General features: G+C 41.7%; 1 protein-coding gene across 13 annotated transcripts in view; it reads right to left on the minus strand.

Moving 5' to 3' along the window:
* LOC118511365 (kazrin-like) overlaps positions 1-19,092 on the minus strand; it is a 73,104-nt gene that overhangs the window by 42,390 nt on the left and 11,622 nt on the right. For 11 of the 13 annotated variants that reach the window (XM_036054330.1, XM_036054335.1, XM_036054333.1 and 8 more), the window contains exons 3-4: positions 8,164-8,316; positions 7,182-7,440 (exon numbers count right to left, since the gene is read on the minus strand). In XM_036054330.1, the coding sequence (XP_035910223.1) occupies positions 7,182-7,214 (33 nt within the window). In that variant the 5' untranslated portion in view covers positions 7,215-7,440; positions 8,164-8,316. Of the gene's footprint in view, positions 1-7,181; positions 7,492-8,163; positions 8,317-19,092 lie in introns of all 13 variants that reach the window. The other 2 variants (XM_036054329.1, XM_036054336.1) reach the window with 2 other exon arrangements.

Consider the following 19,092-nt stretch of genomic DNA (forward strand, 5'->3'; position numbering starts at 1 on the left):
GCAATAAAAAGCTCGCATGAATGAACTGTTTGATGTAGAGAGAGCGAGAGAGACGGAGAGAGATTGAGGAAAGGCTCGTGGAAGTTTTTTGTATTTAATATGATAATTCTGTGTTGGTATTTTATATTTTGCTGAGGTGATGTAGGTGTAAATAGTACAAAATAAATTATCATCAAAGGGAGAATGGACTAATTTTGAATTTGAAGAATTAACATTGAAAAATATAAATGTGAGAACTTTAGTTTCGAAAACGTATGATAGCATTACCTTAGTCTAGAGACATTTGTGAATATGTTTTCTTCTGTTAGCTTTTTTCTAAATTTTAATAAACAATTTTAAATCTATGTTATTACTAGCGAAAAATTAATGTTTTTTTTCCATTTTAATGAATTAACTTAATTAAAAGCTCGTTCAAAAATATTTACAACTGCGATATGGGTTGCTAACGACCTAGCGCCTAAGGTTAGACAACTTGCCACACAAGCAAGGAGAGAGTTAGGGGAAATACCTACTAGAAAGATAGAGAGAAGAGGTTAGGCAAATGGAAAATAAGGAATATGAAATACTTCAAAGCAATTGATTTTTTTTTGTTTTAAATCAGAAATGATGGCAGTTCAATTATTTCGCAAACGAAAGGAATAATTTATAAAACGGTCAAACACCTTATGATTTCTTCTGGCTTATCAAACACAGGTGTTGTGGTTCTTTCTGAAGGTGTTTTAAAGCTTTAAACTGTATGAAAAGTACAAACTCAAATTCACTTTTAAAATCATTGTATTGCTAATTTTCTACTCTTCGAAATTTATCTGAAATTTCTTCTTAATACACTAAATATGGATTCGTAGCACAAGACCACAATAGCGAAGAATATGCTACAAATGGGCAATAAGTTAAATGTCTTTAATAAATTTCGATCTCGCAACTATTTTTTCACGACAAAAGTATAGTTAGTCATCAGTACGGTTCAGATGAGACGTGAATAACAGCCTTCGCATTGCCTTGAACAAAACGAAGCACAACACCGTCAAACCTCTTCATGTGTTGTAAAGCAAATTTAAAAATTTAAAATCAGAAATTTCCCAACCATGAGTAGTAGCAACTGTTAAAAAACTTTCGTAATATGTTCTTCGCTGCGAAAGAATCCACCCATTCAACCGGTCGTAAAGAAAAGCTCTGCTAAGTGCTTTCATACAATAAAAGAATTTTGCATGAAAATTCAAGCTAAACCAGACCAACAAAAGGAGAAAAGAAGAGAAAACCCAAAATCACGTTTAACAATCCCTACGCTTTACAAGGGATGTTTAATAGAATGTGTTTAAGTTGTACCAGCGCCGCATAATCGTGCAGATTCTTTTCTTCGACCTACGCCATGAAAAATCCTACCGTGTTGACCGTGTACCTACACAAGGCTGCCTGTGTGTGTTGGATTGTAGTGGGTTTTAGGCCGCGATGCCATCATGAAAGACGATACGTGTACTTGATGTGACCCCGTTTCGCGGCTTTACAGCAGCAAAAAGAGTGGATCGTTTCACCGTCGCGGGAATGCCGGGATGGGAAGAAAGATTGATGGCGAAAGTCTTCCACTTGGTTGTCCCATTTGCTTAGAATAGCCCTCGGTACGACCGCAATCCAACGGTTACGGTTTACATCAAACTGCCATTTTAGTGAAGGTTTTCCGTTCAAGTGCAGTGCCCTGCGCGGAGTGGTTGGTGTCTTCTTCCACCACCGTTACACCATCGCGCCCACGGTCGCGTGATTTATGCTGTGTTGGGCCTCGTAGGCGAAGGTCCTGAGCGGCACCCGTTGGATTGTGAGCATCATAAATCAGCATCGCTTTTCAGGGGTTGCGCCCCTTTTCCGAGTGCGAACGAAATGTGAGACTTTGGGTGAAAATTTTATAGTTAAATAATTATATTAACGGATGCCTTACGGAACAGTTGTAGTAGATTGTCATTTTTCGCTCTTGCTTTTGTTAAAGTCACGTATCGCCCAAACGGTACTCAAGTCTCACAGGGGTTTTCTTATCCCGGTGGCACCACAGTCCACAGAGACTGGTGCGAACCAGTGGGAAAAACTCCCGTGAAAAACTCCTTCACCTGACACAAGATGGCTTGTTGGAGGCTTATTGGGTTGGAGAGTTCCTCGAAACTCTCGTGGGAGTTGGTACCAAGATTGAAATGGGCTTTCTTCTCGTTATTTTTATTTTCTTCATTTCCTTAGAAAAAAGCAAGCGAAAATATACAGATACACTGTGAAGTAAAAATCGGGGCCACAATAGTCCACCGTCCATCGTAGACAAAACCAACCGATGATGCTGGTCGAACATTTATTGGGCGTTCGTGCGTTGAATGCGTAAGCACTTTGTGCGGCAACATAACGAATGACCATCACGAAGCGATCGAAGACAGGAAAAAAGCCGTGTTAGGAAACATTCCTTTCCACTTCCGGCTTATCCAAATCGATAAGTCAAACGTTTCGGCCAGTGTAAAAAGGCACGTGACCTAGGGAATCTCTACCTGGACATAACGTGTAATGCCGACACGCCACACACGGTTGAATAAATAATCTCGCATGTTGCAAGCAAAACTGTTCGATAAACATTCTTCACGAATAGGTAGGTAGGGGAGCAAGTTTTGCAACAGTTTTTGATGAAAATGGATTGCAACGTCATGGTGCGTGCGAAGGGCGTTTGCTGGGTGGTTGGGCTAAGTGGATAAACTACCGCTCAAGAGCCTTATGAAGATGTATCGATCGAACGCAAGCTGTTTGCGAATGTTAAGAAATATGTTCTCCTGGGGTTGCATTTGTTTGGGTACATGTAGAAGAATTGAGAAGAATCGTCTTTAAACTTTAGCCTGACTGCTATACTTTTAGCTATTTCAAAGTAAAAGTTATGTGTTGGATTAGTTGAGGTATTTTACCTAAATTTATTAATCAGAAATTATACAAAGCATCGTTATAAAAACGTATTAATTTTTTATTGTTGGATAAAAAGAAAACCCCAAAGATAAAAGTTTTTTCCTGGTAAATAATCATATCAGGAAGTTATCGCCCAAAACCCCAGCTCGAAACAGTGTCACATGACACATCCAAAACCACAACACACACACACACACAAAGCATCATCAAAAGTTCATATTCTCGTTCCGAAGACCTTTTCTGGGCTGTGTTCTTTTGGCCATTTCTTGTTTTCAACTAGTTTGCCAAAGTTTTCAACAGAGCAAACGTCACATCAAATGACAAATTCAAGAAAGTATAAAGAAAGGCCACAGTTACGGAGGGGCTTTATACACGCTTCACAAATAAACTTAGGAAAACAAAACGAAAAAAAAGTAAAAGCGAGAAAGATGAGCAAGATGGATTTTCGATTTGTTTGCAGGGAGAAACAAACTAGGAATCTAGGAGAGCAGGACGAGGCGTAACAATCGGGGAAGGACTACTGATTGATTGTCAGGCTGATGTTTATTTCCCCAGTTTAGCTCGGTGAGGCCTTTTTCTTGGAAATGGTTTTTCGTTTTTTTTTGTTATATTTTTGTGTCTCTCTTTATAGCTTTACAGCTCAAAACAAAGAAAAAGAATTGCATTTGCAAGTTTTGGACGAAGCGGCGCATTAAGCGTTGGGGTGAAAATTTTGAATTTATTTATAGCTCTTGTTCCGGTCATTAATGGTATGAATAATTCCGCTCATACATTAATCGACAGCAGCGAAAAAACTCCGAAACCCAACTTTTTTATGGAGAAGAAAAGCTTTTTCTCTCCAAAAATAGAACCGTCAATCAAAACCCAAATCCATGGTTCCGAATCCTTTCCGTGTTGGCACGACGACGACGGCTCGGGACCACATCTGGGTCAACGTAATCGCGCCCGGCCGTCGACGACGGTTCGATTTGTCAAGATTTATTTTCCTACCGAGGAAGGAAGATTTCCTCAGCGACAGTGTTTCATTACACAACGTAAGCCTCCGGACACTCACACCCATACAATGGGAGGACAGTGTGTTCCTACGTGCGACCCATGCTCTGAAAAGGCTTGATTTGGGTTCTGAGATGGTTTTGGTTTCCTTTTTTTCTCTCGCTTCCTTCCGACACGCTTAACCGTTGACGTATCGACAGATACGGCACCCAACATTACGCCCAGCCCCAGACCCTTGAATTGCTCGAATCGATATAAATCTGATCAAATTGAACCGGCTGGCGCCCCGGTGTACGTGATGTCCTACCCGACCGTTCTGACCCACTCAGCTTCCAGGCAGAGTGGAATACAACGAACACGGGACAGTGCAAGAAAAACAACCCCTTTCTATTCATTCCCGGCGAGAGACACCCAAAGAAGCCGATTCTGTGCTCTTGTAAGGCGGACACCATTGTTTGCGGCGAACGCTGTTTTTGGTGCTGTTGTGCTGCACGACCGTGGGCCGTTTGTTTGTGTGGTGAAAGGCACAAATCTTAGCCCCGAAGCGGTACACTTGAGGGTGTAAACATGGTGACGGTGACTACAAAAACACACACACACGCACACGTACATAAAGGCAGCAAAACGGAAGTGTTTCGTTCGTTTCCCGGGGTATTTGTGCGTGCGAGGGCGTGGAGATCGGAGGTATTAGATTAGATAGCAATATCTAATATCCACCCACCGATGGTCGCGTAGTCAACACGGGTGGTACATTTCCCTCAGGTGTCACTCGACCGAAGCATTGTTCGTTTTCAGTGTCTGTTTTCTTTGGCTGAGTGTTTTTCTTCTCCTTTTTTCTGTCTTTGTAACAGGACAACAGGTGGAAATTCATCTCACTGCGGTAAGCTTTCAGTTTTCCCGTTGACCTTTTCTTTGACGTTTTTTAGCACCAAAAGAGCTTTGTTTTAAGTTCATTGTAACTTTTAAGCACTAATATTAGTCGTATTAGGCAATACAATCGAGCACCCCCCCACCGACAACGGTTCGATTGTTGTAAGGAAAAGTTGGATCGGGATAAAGCTGCTACCACATCAACACAAGCTGGCTCACTGGAGTTTATGCTTGCTGGTCCGGTTTGCCCAAGTGGGGAGTGGAGTGCTGGAGAAAACTTTTACGATAAATCCTTACACTTTACAATACGAAACACACGATGCTGTGGGCGTTGTTGTTGTGTCCTGTGGCGGCAGCATTTTCATCCCGGCCGCGCTTGTATTTTTGTACAGGCTTAGCTGCGTTCGTCGCAATTGAAAAACAACTAAACAATCATCATCGGGCGAAAAACTTCTAGTATGGGCAGGATTTGTGAAAGGATTTTCCATCAGTTGCTTTTTGTGTGATCGAACACCTCGAGCTCGAACGGTTTTTGCTGGCAGCCGGCACTGTTCGTCCCATTGTTCAGATTAATGGTTAAAATTGCGTTCGTTGTGTTCGTTAAGAGTTAAGTTGAATTGGTGGAGGAGAGCAAAAACAAAACAGGATTATCTGTTTGTTGAAGTACTATTGAATCGTTCGCCTTGACGACGGCGTTGAGTGTGGGAAGCTTGTTTGTGGGTGTAGGAAGGAAAATGTGGCAATGGTGTGTTTGTGTTGAAATTTTGTTTGGAAAAAGTTCGGAACTAAAGTTTGTAAATGTAAGAAACCAAAACTGAAAGTAACAGATCGGGTAAGAAAATTTTGATTCTCTGCTCTACGCTAGATGTAAATTTTATTAAACAAGCCGAAACATTGAGCCACAATAGCAGCCCCATCCGAAATGGTTGAGAGCAAAAGCAACAGAAACGAGTTTTCTTTCCATCGTTTTTCTCCTGCTGCCAACCAAGTCGGATGGGGGAATAATAATTTTCATATCTAAAGCACATTGCACCACTCTAACTAATTAGGCCGAACGACATAATGTTACTACAGAAAAAGCGAATTGAAGTAGAAAATAATGTAAAATATAAAAAAGAAAGTAAAGAGAATAAGGCATAAATGTTGCACAAATCTACTGAAGGTATTGCTTAAAAGAGAGAGAGGTAAAAGAAAGAAACATTGCCAAAACCGTTTAAAAAGATTAAAATAGATTAGATAAGTAGATTGAATAAACCGAAAACCAACGTCGACACTGCTTCCCGGCAGTAGCTTTTGATTTTGAGTGTACAGAGTTGTTTTTTTTTCCTTTCAACCTTTCAGTAGATTTGAGCCACAGTCACAAAAAAAGGCAATCAAAACTTAATTGGTGATAAACGAACGGAAGAAAATCAACAAGGATTAAGTGAAGAGGCGGAAAGAGAAAAAAAAATTGGAGATCGCACAACGGACTCGGGACGCAACCAGGCCCAAAATCAATGAAACGGGACAGTGGGAAGAATTAAATCGCTGGAAGAAAAACATAACAAACATTAAACTTTAAACCAAAACTAGGACACTTTAGGGATGGCCAAGGGGTGGTTAAAAAAATAGGTTGGAAAGCGTAAAGCAAAACGAACGGCAAGCCAATTAAAATGGGAAAATGGATGAAATTGATTCAATTCGTGGGCTGAGCTGTGCCGAGCAGCAGCCAGCGTCCACGGTTATCTAGCCGAACGAATATCCCGAACGAGATATTCTGGCCCGCAATCGAAGTTGCGAAGCTCGTTTATTTGTCCGGTTGTGAATAGGGGAAAATTGCAATAGGAGCTTATGGAAATTGGAGGATAAAAGGTTAGTTAACAATAACGAACGGACTTAGGTATGGTTTTTTCTGGAGATGAGTGGAAAGAGACCAAAAAAAGGGCCAATACAATGCGTTTGGCCGCTATTGCATTACTGGATAGTAATTAAAACAAGTGAAGCATATTTAGCTAATCGTTTAAGAATAGGATTGTAAGATACTTCTAAATAAATAGTATCTTCACCCAGGGATTCACCAAAAATGACCAGCCAGTCACGATAGATGGTACGGAGAAACAGGGAAAACAGAACAAAACCCAGAAAGCTAACCTCAACCTTAAAGTGTTGAGGTCTAGTCATCGGAAACAAAGAACCGTGGAACGACTAAAGCAGGTTTGGGAAGGTGTTAACGGAAGAATACCAGAGAAAAAAAAATCAAAAATGGAGGAGAAAAAATACGCACAAGGAACGAACCACACAACACACGGCAGCTACACACGGCAGCGAACTAGTGAACACGATCGCAAAACCAAAACGGAAAACGAAAACAAAGAAGAGCAAAACGAAAGTTGTTGTTTGGATTTAAATTTTGTAAAAACCTTCTCAAATATCCGGTGAAACTCTCCCAGCATCGAACGGTCGTGTGGGGTTTCTTGGTGATTGTTGGGCGTGGTGGAGGTGATTCTCGGCGATTTTTTTTGTTTACCGGAGAAACGAATGAAACGAAGAAGCAATCCGTTTGATCGTGCACCGACGGAACTCAATTATCGTTCGACTTCTTCGCCTGCGCCGGGCAGGGTTGGTTCGCTTGGCTGACTGTTGAGCGTCCCATTCAGCTCGTTCTTTCGCTCCCGGTTCCTGAGGTTAGGATGGGGGGTTTTTGGGTTATGTCACGATGAATTGGCACCTCTGCTTTGATGAGGGAGTAGTAGCAAGAGGAATAGTAACGGGAGACACGGGAAGGATGAAAAAAAAGGAGACACACACACACACACAGAACTTAATCCTTTGACCGGTGTGACTTTTTCTTTTCTACGGGGGACGATTAATCTTTGGAAGCACTTTGCCGGTGAAGATCACGCCGGAAGATGATCGATTTTTGAGGAGGCGAAGGCGAACGTACGAGATGATACTGCGAGATGGTTGGTTGGAGGGTTGGGAAGGAAATTGGGCAAACTTTTTAATACTCCTGAGGGAGCAGCCGGGTGAGTTGTGTTTTTCATCGGCCAAACTTTGGCAACTCGTCAGGGGGAAAAGTGCTCGCGTACAGTTTTGTGTATAAAGTTCGATGCACAGCACAGTGTTTGGTGGAATATGATATCACAAACTGGAAGAATAACCTGGATGGAGCAGGCTTGGCGAGTTGATCAAATAATGAGAAAACGATACTGGCACGCCACAGCACCCAATCCCGATAAAAGGAATGCAAAATTTATGCTTAGGACTCCCGGGCAAAGGCTAGGGACAATCTGACTGGCTGGGGACGGTTCGGTTCGGTTGCTTGGGCGTGTATATTGATTAGAGTGAAGTTAAATAACAGAACAGACACACCTGGACAGGAAGGAGCTCTTGTTTACGTACCTACTGCAGCAGAGGGTTTGGATAGGATGACCAAAAATGTGAACCCTTAAATCCCACACCGGTTCCCAGTATCGATTGAATAAAGCTTCTCAAACTGTCACAGCAATGGTGCCTGGAAGCGTCGTTTCGGCAAGCTATCGTTGCGTCTGTTTTCTGAAAATTAGAATGAAAAAAGGCAAATTAATAATTTGATATAAAGACCTCGGATGAATCTTGCAGAAGGATATTCCTACTTTGCTCTGAACCGCAAAAACTCCCCCCAAACAGCATTTTATAATTGGCTTCTAGTTTGCAATTATTTCTGACGCACTATGGGGGAAAGTTATCTCGTTTTATTGGGAAAACTTCCAAACCCAGCTCACAAACCCGAGATTGTTCAGTTCATCATAATCAACAAAGGGCGAATAGTTTCACTGATGCACTGTTACGCTCTGGCAAGCGTTTTGCTGTGGTGCTGCTGGTTAAATGTGTTTGTGAGCGGCCGAGTTTGGGGAGCTCATAAAAGTGGATAGTCCAGCTTGCACAATTTATGGTGACGCCATAAAACTACGTCAATCGTATCGTTCTCCTTGAAAACGGGGACACAACAATAAGCGGTTAGGTTGTGGGTGGGGTGGAATTGATCTATTGTGCCAATTGAATGGGCAAGTTATGGATAAGTTGTTTGCAATATTTTATTATGTTACGTAAAACTTAGTTTCGAGGGGGAAGTCAAATCCAGAAGAGCATACTTCTGCACATTCCTGATAATTGGATACCAGATGATTCCATATTCCAAGAGTACCGGGATTGCTTGAAAATCCTGGCGTTCAGCAATTCGATTTCCAAAACTTTTTCTTAGCATATTGAAGTTTTTGTTCTTTTTACTCATATTTGAAGGATTAGAGAGAAAGTCTTTTTCTTCCTTGGCACTACAACCTCGAAACTTTTAATTGTCTAGTTGGGTGAAAGCCTTTTTTTAAACTGCCAGAAAAAAATGGATCAATATACCCCGGTCATAACATTCTAAGTAATATTTCAATACTTCATTATGTAAAGACTGATGTAATTTTTTGGAGATTTTTTAAAGTCATCGTTGATAGCTTTACTTCAAGCACAAGTTCAACAGTTTCAAACACAATTTTACTGATGAGTAATAGCCATAAACCATCCCATAGCATCAAACGATCAGCTACAATCCTGTCATCTCTCTTCAATTGCAATTTCAGTGAAGCACTTCAGCAGCACGATGGACTGCAAAATGAGTTGCTTTAAGTTTTAATTGCAATATCGCTACTTCCTTCCAGATGGATGGCACATCCCGAACAGAAAAACAACCGATGCCAACTAGGACACGGGAGCCAGCGCATAACCAGATAGACAAAGCCGGCGAAAAAAAAACTGACTCATTTCGCAACCAGCTGGAAACGATGGAAACGATGGAAACGATGCTCTGATCCGGATGATGAGGGGAAAAAAGAAGCTTAAATAATTTTCCGTCTTACTATCCGTCCACTCCAGGGTCATCACGCTAATCCACTTGGTCGATCGATTAGCTGGAGGGAGGGTGTTTTTTTACAAATCCCACCAACTCCTTTTTACCATCATTGAAAAGAAAAACTGAAATGGTTGGCACAATTTTAGCTCAGCCAACACTCAGCTTTACTGCTCGCACATCAATGCTGGAGCGCATTGGGAGAAGTTTTGCTTCACAAGCAGTAGCACTCCCAACGCAAAAGGACGAATGGAAGCGTCGAGCGAGAGAAACTGCAGCGCAAAACTAATCCTCGAAGCAGCTTTCTTTTAGAGGATGAAATACGACTGGGCAAGGCTGCCAGTCAGGGTGGCAGAAATTGTTGCATGCCAGAACAGTGGAGCGAGTGCCCAACTAAAAGCACTGCAAAGAGCTTATAAATTATTGGCATCGGTTGAAGCTGCTCCAGAAAAGGATTTCTGTAGATGATTGCAACCTAATGAGCATCTCGATAGAGCTTATTGATTATAATGAAGGTTATTTGAAAAATAATTAAAACAGGATGATATAGCTCATTATGGTAATGTTTTTTTTGTTTCTTGCTATCAACAGTAAAACACCCTAAACAATAAGACTTGTACGAGGTTGTGGATTCGTAACTTTAACCGAGCTGGCTGTACCTTTTTCACACTACCGTATGGTTTTTTTTCTCTCGAATGATTTAAATGGTTTGCCTGTTGAAAAGGCAACCCAAACCCAACCCAAACCCAAACCGAACGAAACACACATCACACAGCACAAATAGAATAGCTTTTCCCGGGCAGCTAGCACTTTGGCACGTGGGAATGGTGACCGCCCCTCCACCTAGGGGTGAATGTGCCAACCGAGCGGTGTATTTAGTAACTCGTTAATTGTGAAAAATGGTTGCCAGTGGCGTGAATTTGTTTACTGTGCAGGGAATCGTTCCACAGGGGCTTAGGGATACAATACGGCGAACAGCGACCCTATGGGTGGTTATTGTCTGCATTCGTTGTGCATTGTTCGTTCGTGTTCCGTGTTCCCCACTACACTGTCTTTTACTGCACTTTTACGCTATTCCGTTGCTTTTATTTAACGTGTTTTACTATCGCTGTTCGTGTCCTTCCTTTTTGCATTTTGAATTGTACTCAGGAGGAGCAACAAAAAGACACAAAAACAGAGTAAGCTTTTAATTAGTTAAATTAGAGCGCTACGCGATTCGCTGCAAAACGCTGCGCCGGAATATGAGCTGCTAGAGTACCTGAGCACCTGACCTAGATTTAAGGGAAAATAGTAACTTTAGAAAGGGGAGCTGAATGTGCCAAAGCTAAGGTTTTATCATGCGCGATAAAGTTAAGCTCACTTTTGCATACCGCCTGGTGGATCAACCTTTACACTTGCTACGAACAAACTAGCTGGCTACGGGTAATAATTCCAAGGTCTCGCTATCAAAAATATATAGTAACCTTATTGCGTTACCCAGCATTTCAAGCATGGACGGCTTAAGGTTAGGATATATTTACAGAAAAGGTTTTCATCTTATCACACACCGAACGGACACGCTTGGCGAAACTTGCTGCCCATGATCAAACCCGGCATCCAACGGCTGGAGACGCAATACGGGACGGGATAATTAAGGATGTTAATGCGGATGTTAATCTACGCCACATAAGAGGACTCCGCGTGCCGAGTCCGAATGGTGAAGAGCAAGTGTGTGTTTGTGTGTGTGTGCTTAAGCACGGTGCCTCTCACACATATACTTAAAGGGATGGAGTAGAGTAGATTCTCGTGTACGACGGTGTCGGAAAAACATGCTCGTTAAGGATGGTGGACGTAGGATTGGACGAGGTTTTGGCTTGGGAGGGTTGATGGGGGGAGGTCGTCGAGAGACATTACGACATAATCAGAGTATCCATAAAGGGAGCACGGTAGGCGTATGGGAGTAGGTGTAAAGGCGGTCGATTGGATTATTATAGCATGTGGAATGAGAATTTCTGTGGTAATAGAGATCATTTCTGGCACTATGCTTGGTATGTGTATGTTGTCTGAAGTTAAGCTATTCAAGCTCAAGCTGTGCTTTTTAAGAAAGAGGTCCGAATAGTATAGGAACGATTCTTTAACCGTTGTACAATTTTTCTATGCTTCCATGTGAGCTCCTCAGCACTTTAATCGCCTCCCAAAAAACCTTCCCAAAAAACGAGAATCAAATAAACAAAAAGGGCGATTCCAGTTTTGGTAAGGTGCCACACTAGAAAGCACCATCAATTACCGAAAAGGTAAGGCGTTTAAATTTACCATTCTTTCCCTTTGGCCGTTCCCGTTACTATGTGTGGTTTACGTTTTTTAGCACCTTACCAAAGCTTTTACCTAAAACTTTAGCGCAAAATATGGCAACACTTCCGTGATTGGTGGTGGTGGTGCTTTTGTGTTGTTGTTACTCGTGGTTTAGGTCTAGCAGAAACTCCTGAACAACGCTCACCCCCGGTAAGCTTGGTCGGTACGTGCTAATGGGACGGTTTGCCCTAAATGGCACACCCGTACGTACTACCCGGCTGATGGGTACAGTTTTGGGTCGCAGTCACACTTTAAAGTGGTTCTTCTTTTGGATAGTTTTTGCGCTTGGTGTTCCAACCCATTCCCGGTGATTCCCGTGATTCTATCGGGAGTCATTCGGGTTGGTGCTAACACCAGCGTTGGTGGTGGTTTCATTTTTGGAAAAAAGGTGCCATGAATACAAATCGGTCGTGTGCATTGGGTGGTGTGCGAGAACTGCCAAGAAGGGGGAAAGTAATTGCTACGGAAGCGTTCTAGCGAGCCGCAAGTCTGTGCTAGCTAGCGTGGTGATTTTGCATATGGTAAAAGATATTATAACTTCTTTGGCAAGTAACAAAGCTGTTTTACCGTTCCTTCAGTGCCGTTAGTTTGTGGGGTACGATGGGAATAATAGTAATTGGTGGTGGGTTTTACTTATTGTTTTGTACGGAGTTTTGGAGGGGTTTGTGGTTGATTTTGGAAAGTAGTTTATAAAAGGTCCTATTACCATGACTTCCTTTCTACGAAGGAATAGTCCAGATGGGATTTGAACCTCGCTCCTACTCGCGCTGCCGTCGCTTCAACTACATGGCCGTCCTAAAATAGCTTACTAGACTTCTTAATACCACCTAGTTAGATAGTCTGTCTTCGCTACGGCGAAACGGTTCGAATGGGATTTGAACCTAGGACATCGATCTATTATCATCAAAAAACAAATCCTCCCTTCAGATCAATACTTGCTGGCAACGACTGTAAATTAGAATCGAGTAATCCAGAGTTTACTTTGTATAAAAAAATGCATAATTGTTTTCAATTTCAGAAATATTTTGCTTAATGTCTCTAATTACAATCTTCTAATTATATTTTGTTGAAGCACATTGAAACATATCCTACTGTTAGACATTTATCCACTAATCCAAATTATTCTCACATATCGTTCCCGGATCCGTTACAATCTATTTCCAAAAAACAACTTTTTAGAATGCTTTAACGATTTGCTACGGTAATATTGTTTACACTTACCACGTTGAGTTTCAGATTCAGTCCAAAACCCTTAATTATGGCTATTAGCAGCAGCATAAACTGACACCGTGGCACATCAAACGCAAAAAAACACGCTCGTTTTAAATACCTTTATCACGGAATGATCCCAGCATTCGTCGAGTAATTCTGCTATTTTACCCCCGTGTGGTTCCCATTTCTAAAAACCCCATAACCAACTCGTAACGATCCGAGCTTCATTAGCACGGAGGCTCACGGAAAATGGGGCTTTTGCCTTCACCAAAGCTCATTCGTTACTCACATTTTGAACACGTTTGATGTCATTCGCTGTTTTGAAAATCCAACACCAACCGTTTCCCGCGCGTGAATGTGAGTGTGTATGTGAGAAGGGGATTTTTGAAAAAAAGCGTTACTTTATATTTTTCCCATCCACAATCCTCGCATCCGGAAAATGGTCCGTGAAGCCGGGTACGCATCATCGACCGACCGTGCTGATTGGAGCAGGATGTAGCTATGAGCGAAGCTCCATTTCGTTACATCTGTTCTGAGCGAGCGGCGCCATGCTAAAGGCCGTTCTATTTGAAAAGGCTTGTGATTGTGTTCGTTCTGTTTCTCTTTTTGCTTCTTTACACTGAAAACTAATACCACCGAATTGGAATACTAATGATGATGGCGGAAGCTTAGTGAAAGCGAACCATTTTACAACACATTCCGCCTACACGCGGTCTTTGTAAGTCGTTTTTAAATGTTTGAGAAAACTCAGACAGACGCCCCGTTGTCGCTCTGGCATGGCTTTCATATTTTAATTGCTTAACCAAACAATGCTTTTCACGGTAGGATTTTCATTGTGAGGTCTTTCCACGGTACGCGTCGCAGAACGTGTCTTCGTACGGCAAAAGCTCCGTGAAGAATCGTTAAAGCCCGCCGACACCATTCGGCGGGGAATTAAGCAACATCGCAAAATGATGATGTTCGGTTTAGTGTGAGCGTGGGTGAAATCAAAACCCCGAAACCAAACGTAACGGCTGTTTCATCGTAATGGTGGTGGAGAAAAAGAAAGGCAACCCAATGGTTACACAATCCGAGCATTTTTTCCGACCGGCGGATATAGGCGCTACGGCCTGTGAAACCAAAACTTATCGTAATGTTAATATGCGGCTGGGTGAAAATCTGTGCGGTTTCCGCTCATCGAGCTCAAGCTTGAAGTGGGTGTTGTTTTATGGTAATAAGATCCTACGCTGAAAAACTGCCACTCAGTTTGCGCATCTAAGCGCTCGCACACGCACATACACACCCATATATAGTCACTTTTGTGTGGTGCCCTTTTTCCCGTTTTATGGCAAGCTTTGTTTGGATTTGAGTTTTTATATCGCACGTCAAGCATAGCATCCCGCGCGGAACTGCAGAAGCGATCTTTTCTTCTGGCTCGCTCTTTTTGGGGGCCATTTCACACACACGCTCTGGTTTGTGAGTTTCGATGTAGCTTGTTCGAGGACTTCGTTTCCGGTCACTCGAAGCCACCCAGCCAGTCAGCCTATTGACGAAGGTTTCCATATCCATTCGGGCGAAAAATTCAGCAAAATATGCGATTGTTTGGCCCGGTTTTTTCTCCCCTGCCGGTTAAAGTGACCGACTTCAAGATACAATCTTGAAAATGTCTTGTGCGCTCAATGCTACCGTGCCAGTCGGGAATATGGTACGGTCGGTTAAATTCCTTTGTGAGGAGAGCGTTTTTTCTTGTTGTTGTTGTTGCCGGAAATCATCCACGATCATTGGAAACGGTGGAAAAACCTCGAACTCGTACAATTTTACGAAAACTCATTTGAATAATCCTAAATTTATGATAACAATGCAAAGTGGCGTTGGGTTGGTAGGTGGTGAATGCTCGTTGAAAGGGAGCGCTTCCAGTTAACACGCTTTTTATGCAAGTTTCATGGGAATGATGCGTAAAGGGAATGTTGTGTTAACATTTGACTTTTGTGACTTTGTGTTGTATAGTAAAAGCGATTTTTTGTATGTTTAGAATGTTTACTTTGATAAGGAGAGTATTTAAAGTGATAAGCTCATTAGAACTTATTGTATTTTCCCGAAGACTAGTATAAATTAAAATATTATAAAGTTTTAAATAACTTAGCTTATTTACTAACTTATTTATCAGGTACTATAAATGCTTCTCGGTCTTGACCTACTGCAACAATCCTCCATAGCGTTTTCGGCCTAACACCGGCGTGTGCCTGGCCTGGCCTGGCTGCTCCATTTCAATTTGGAGGCGACTGGGTCATCTGGTATCATTTTCATGACATGACCAGCACAAGGGATCCCGGTAAATCTAATTCGCTGTACGATTTCGAGATAAAGCTCGTCATTGTAACGGCTTCTCCATTGTCCTTCACATACACATACGGGGTCGAGAATCCCTCTGAGCATCATGCTCTCGAACGGGGATAAGAGGTTTTCTTTGAAGTTTTGAAAAGGGTCCATGCCTCTGTCTTCATGCATGTCTGCTTGCTCATAATACATGAAGGTTGAGAGAAGATTCCTCATACTGTAGGTATGACCGGATGGTTTTTGCCTCTTTTATCTCCAAGCAGAGGTATATCGTCATTTACTTGATTCTTTGATAAGCTTCTGCTACGAAACAGAGTCTCAAACCAAATATATCTAAGTCATCAGCGTAAACCAAGTTTTAGATTTTCTTATAGAAGATGGTCCCCGAAGTTTGCACCTCCAAATCACGGATGGCCTCTCTGGCATCAAAGTAAAGAGAAATCAGGCTCGTTTAGCTCCCTGGCGTATGGCTATCTCCTATCATCAAGGGCCTGTGTGTTTTCCATTCACCTTTACCTGCCATGTGATGTGACCGCTGTCATAATCCTGGTAAGCTTGAATAATTTTCATATCTATTTTGGTTACATAGCTTGAATTGCAAAGTTTTTACAACAGAGTCTCTTTATTAATTTCAATATGTTTATGTAAAATTTCTAATAATTTTAGAAATGAAATATTTTCTATTTTTACTTTTAATTTAACGGACATTGCATTATTATGGCCTGGGTGTTCTATTGAAATAAACAAAAAGGTTATGGTCCCATGTTTATCGTTGGTTGAAAGAGTTTAAAAATTTGTGATTATATTGTTTTTGAATTCAACGAGAGTATTTGTCTAGCATAGCTTTTGTTTTACTTTGTGAAATGAAAAAATAAAAAAGAGCACGGTTTAAAATTAATTGGTACATCATTTTTTTTATTTCTGTAAGATTTTTTCTTTATGAATCGTTATGGTTATCATTGTTTCCGAAACTTCTAATTAAAATTTATCTTTTTTAATGAGTTCAAATAATTTATTGCGCATGATTTATTTCATGAAAACTATTACATCATATGAATTTAATTCCCTGTTCAACAACAACATAATCGCAAACGTACGTTGAAGCAAAACTAAATTGCTTGACTGAATGCACAAAACGTAAAAAAATAAAAGGAAAGCTTCACAAGATTAATTGCAATACCCATTCCCATTACCATATTCCGGGCTCAGGCTTATCAAACAGAGCAAATAATGATGTTTGTTTGATGTTAAGCTTTGCCGGATAAAGATAGAACGCAGTTAAAAGAGAAGTACGATGCTGCCTACTGGCTACCGCTACAGCTACAGCTCCAGAACACTGCAAAATCAGCATTGCGGATGAAGTTGTAATGCAAAAAACCCAAAGCAAAATAAGGGAAAAATCTTAGGATTAAATCATCAGTCGGTTGTGGTTGGAGGAGAGCGAAACGGAACAAAGGTGCAGAAAAAAGGCCAACCGGGGAAGGATGGTAAATAAGAAAAATATTCCTCTCACTCTCTTTTGCATGAAAAATATGGAGCAGAAATAAAAGACAAAAAAAAAACAGAAAACCGTTCAGCCGAGATGTTGCGCCCGGAATGGAGAAAACCCCTCATAAGTAATAAAAACCACCTGAGTTCAATTAATGGAAAAGTAATCTTACTTTCCACGATGGTTGTGGTGGTTTACTTTCCACTAGTTGTGCCTGCTCGCTTCTCCGGGAAAATGCTTCTACCGGGCAGCAGCAGCAGGCTCACATTGCCAATAATAATGGTTCCGGGCCCCCGTCAGAAGTATGCCATCCCGGAAGCTGGGAAACACTAGCAAAAAGAAAAAGGTTACCGAGTTCGATTGAAAAATGGTGCGACCTTTTTTTGCCGGCGATTTACCATCGCAGGTCCGCATCGGTCCGAGTGCGTTGCGATTCCTTTTCGCACCGAATGACCATCGCACCGGGCGGTGGCAAAATAAGGCAAAACGGTTTTCGAGCGTTGGAAAGGAAAAGTGTGTCACGCGATGGTGAACTCAAATTTGGGGGAAAAGTTTTTTCCCCATTTCTAGCGGCCGGTAATGCAACGAACACGGTGGAGTAGGATCGTTCGTTCGATGGAAAAGGTTTCTCGTGGAAAGTTTTCCTTTCTGCATGGGTGGAAAAATATCGGGAAAAATCGAACCGTACACCCACTGGCAGTAGCTGAACGAGTAAGGAAAGCTCGTGAATGTTCGCTGTCAGCTCTAATTCGTGCACAATGGCTTTGCCATTAAAAGCTTCGATACGTTCGTTTGTATTGTGTTGCTTTTCGTCTGTGTGCTGTGTTGCGACGAGTTGTTAGTATACTGCTGGAAAAGGTGAACAGAATCCGTGGAAGCGGTCGCTTAAGGCTTTTATTGAAATGAAACTGTCAGTAACAAAGTTTTACCTTCGTTTTATATGCTTAAAATAAGCCAAGAAAATATTTTGTTCATCTAAATGTAGTCTTATATTACCTTAATTTATATGAAAATAACATCACACTTTTATATTATTCTACGACAAAATTAAGTTCAGAATTTTAAAACAGTTACACTGCGCTATCATCCACACGAATCGCGAATAGAATGTGTGGGTGTGTGTGCTGGCTAAAGTAAGCAAAACAGCCTTCAAGTATTAGGCGCCTCCACCGCTTTTGATACCTTCAATGGTTCAGTGTTTCCTTCGCCAGGGTGGGTTGCTGGAAAAAATCGATCCATTTCCGTGCCCGACACTCAGCAAGCAAGGATCGGCTCGCGTTTCTTGCCCACCCATCACGCTCCGTGCCATGAATGAGCAAGTTTGTTTTTATGGTTTTTAGCAGCATCCCGTGCTGCTGGGTACTGTTGGTGGTGGGCGGCAACACTCACCATCCCACACCACTCCGAACCCGGATCGATCCTGTGACTCCTGTTCAGCTACCATGGTATGTACGTGCCACACTACGATGCCTTTATTGAGCGGTGAAGACAAAACACTGTTGCACATGGCCGCCGCACACAGGTACGCGGATGGGCAGCATTAATCCGGGCTGACCATAACTTCAGCGAGGGATAATGTTTAGCCGATGAAATTAAACTTTCACGGAGGTTTGCACATAAACATGGGTTACATTTTTAATTACGATTGCACAGTAGAATGTGCTTTTTGTTGTTGTGTTGTTTTGCAAATGAACTCGGAGGAATGAGTGGGAAATTTAAACACTGTTAACTGTATTGCTTTAGGGGAAATGAGGTTATGAGAATGAAAAAGATCAACAGAAACAAGCCTTTAAAATTTGAGAACGAATATTACAACACACTGTTCGAATCCTAACTAGAGTTAAATTAACGTAAAATGAGGCCTGATGAATGTTAAGAATGCTCATGTAAATCTTAATTTTGGGACGAATATTTCAATACAATGAAGTAACAATTTTGTGCAGCTAATTTCTATGATCCCCAGAATATGGTTGAAGGATAAGCTCGCATAACGTCAAAGTTCGCCAAAAAGAAATCCTGCCCTATTCGTTCCCACCTGTTTGAACAACCTTTTGTTTGTTGTTAGGGACTTTCGGTTGGTTGTTTACCAGCTCGAAAAGAACACTTG

The sequence above is a fragment of the Anopheles stephensi genome, chromosome 3 (genome assembly GCF_013141755.1).
Source record: "Anopheles stephensi strain Indian chromosome 3, UCI_ANSTEP_V1.0, whole genome shotgun sequence".
NCBI lineage: Eukaryota > Metazoa > Arthropoda > Insecta > Diptera > Culicidae > Anopheles > Anopheles stephensi.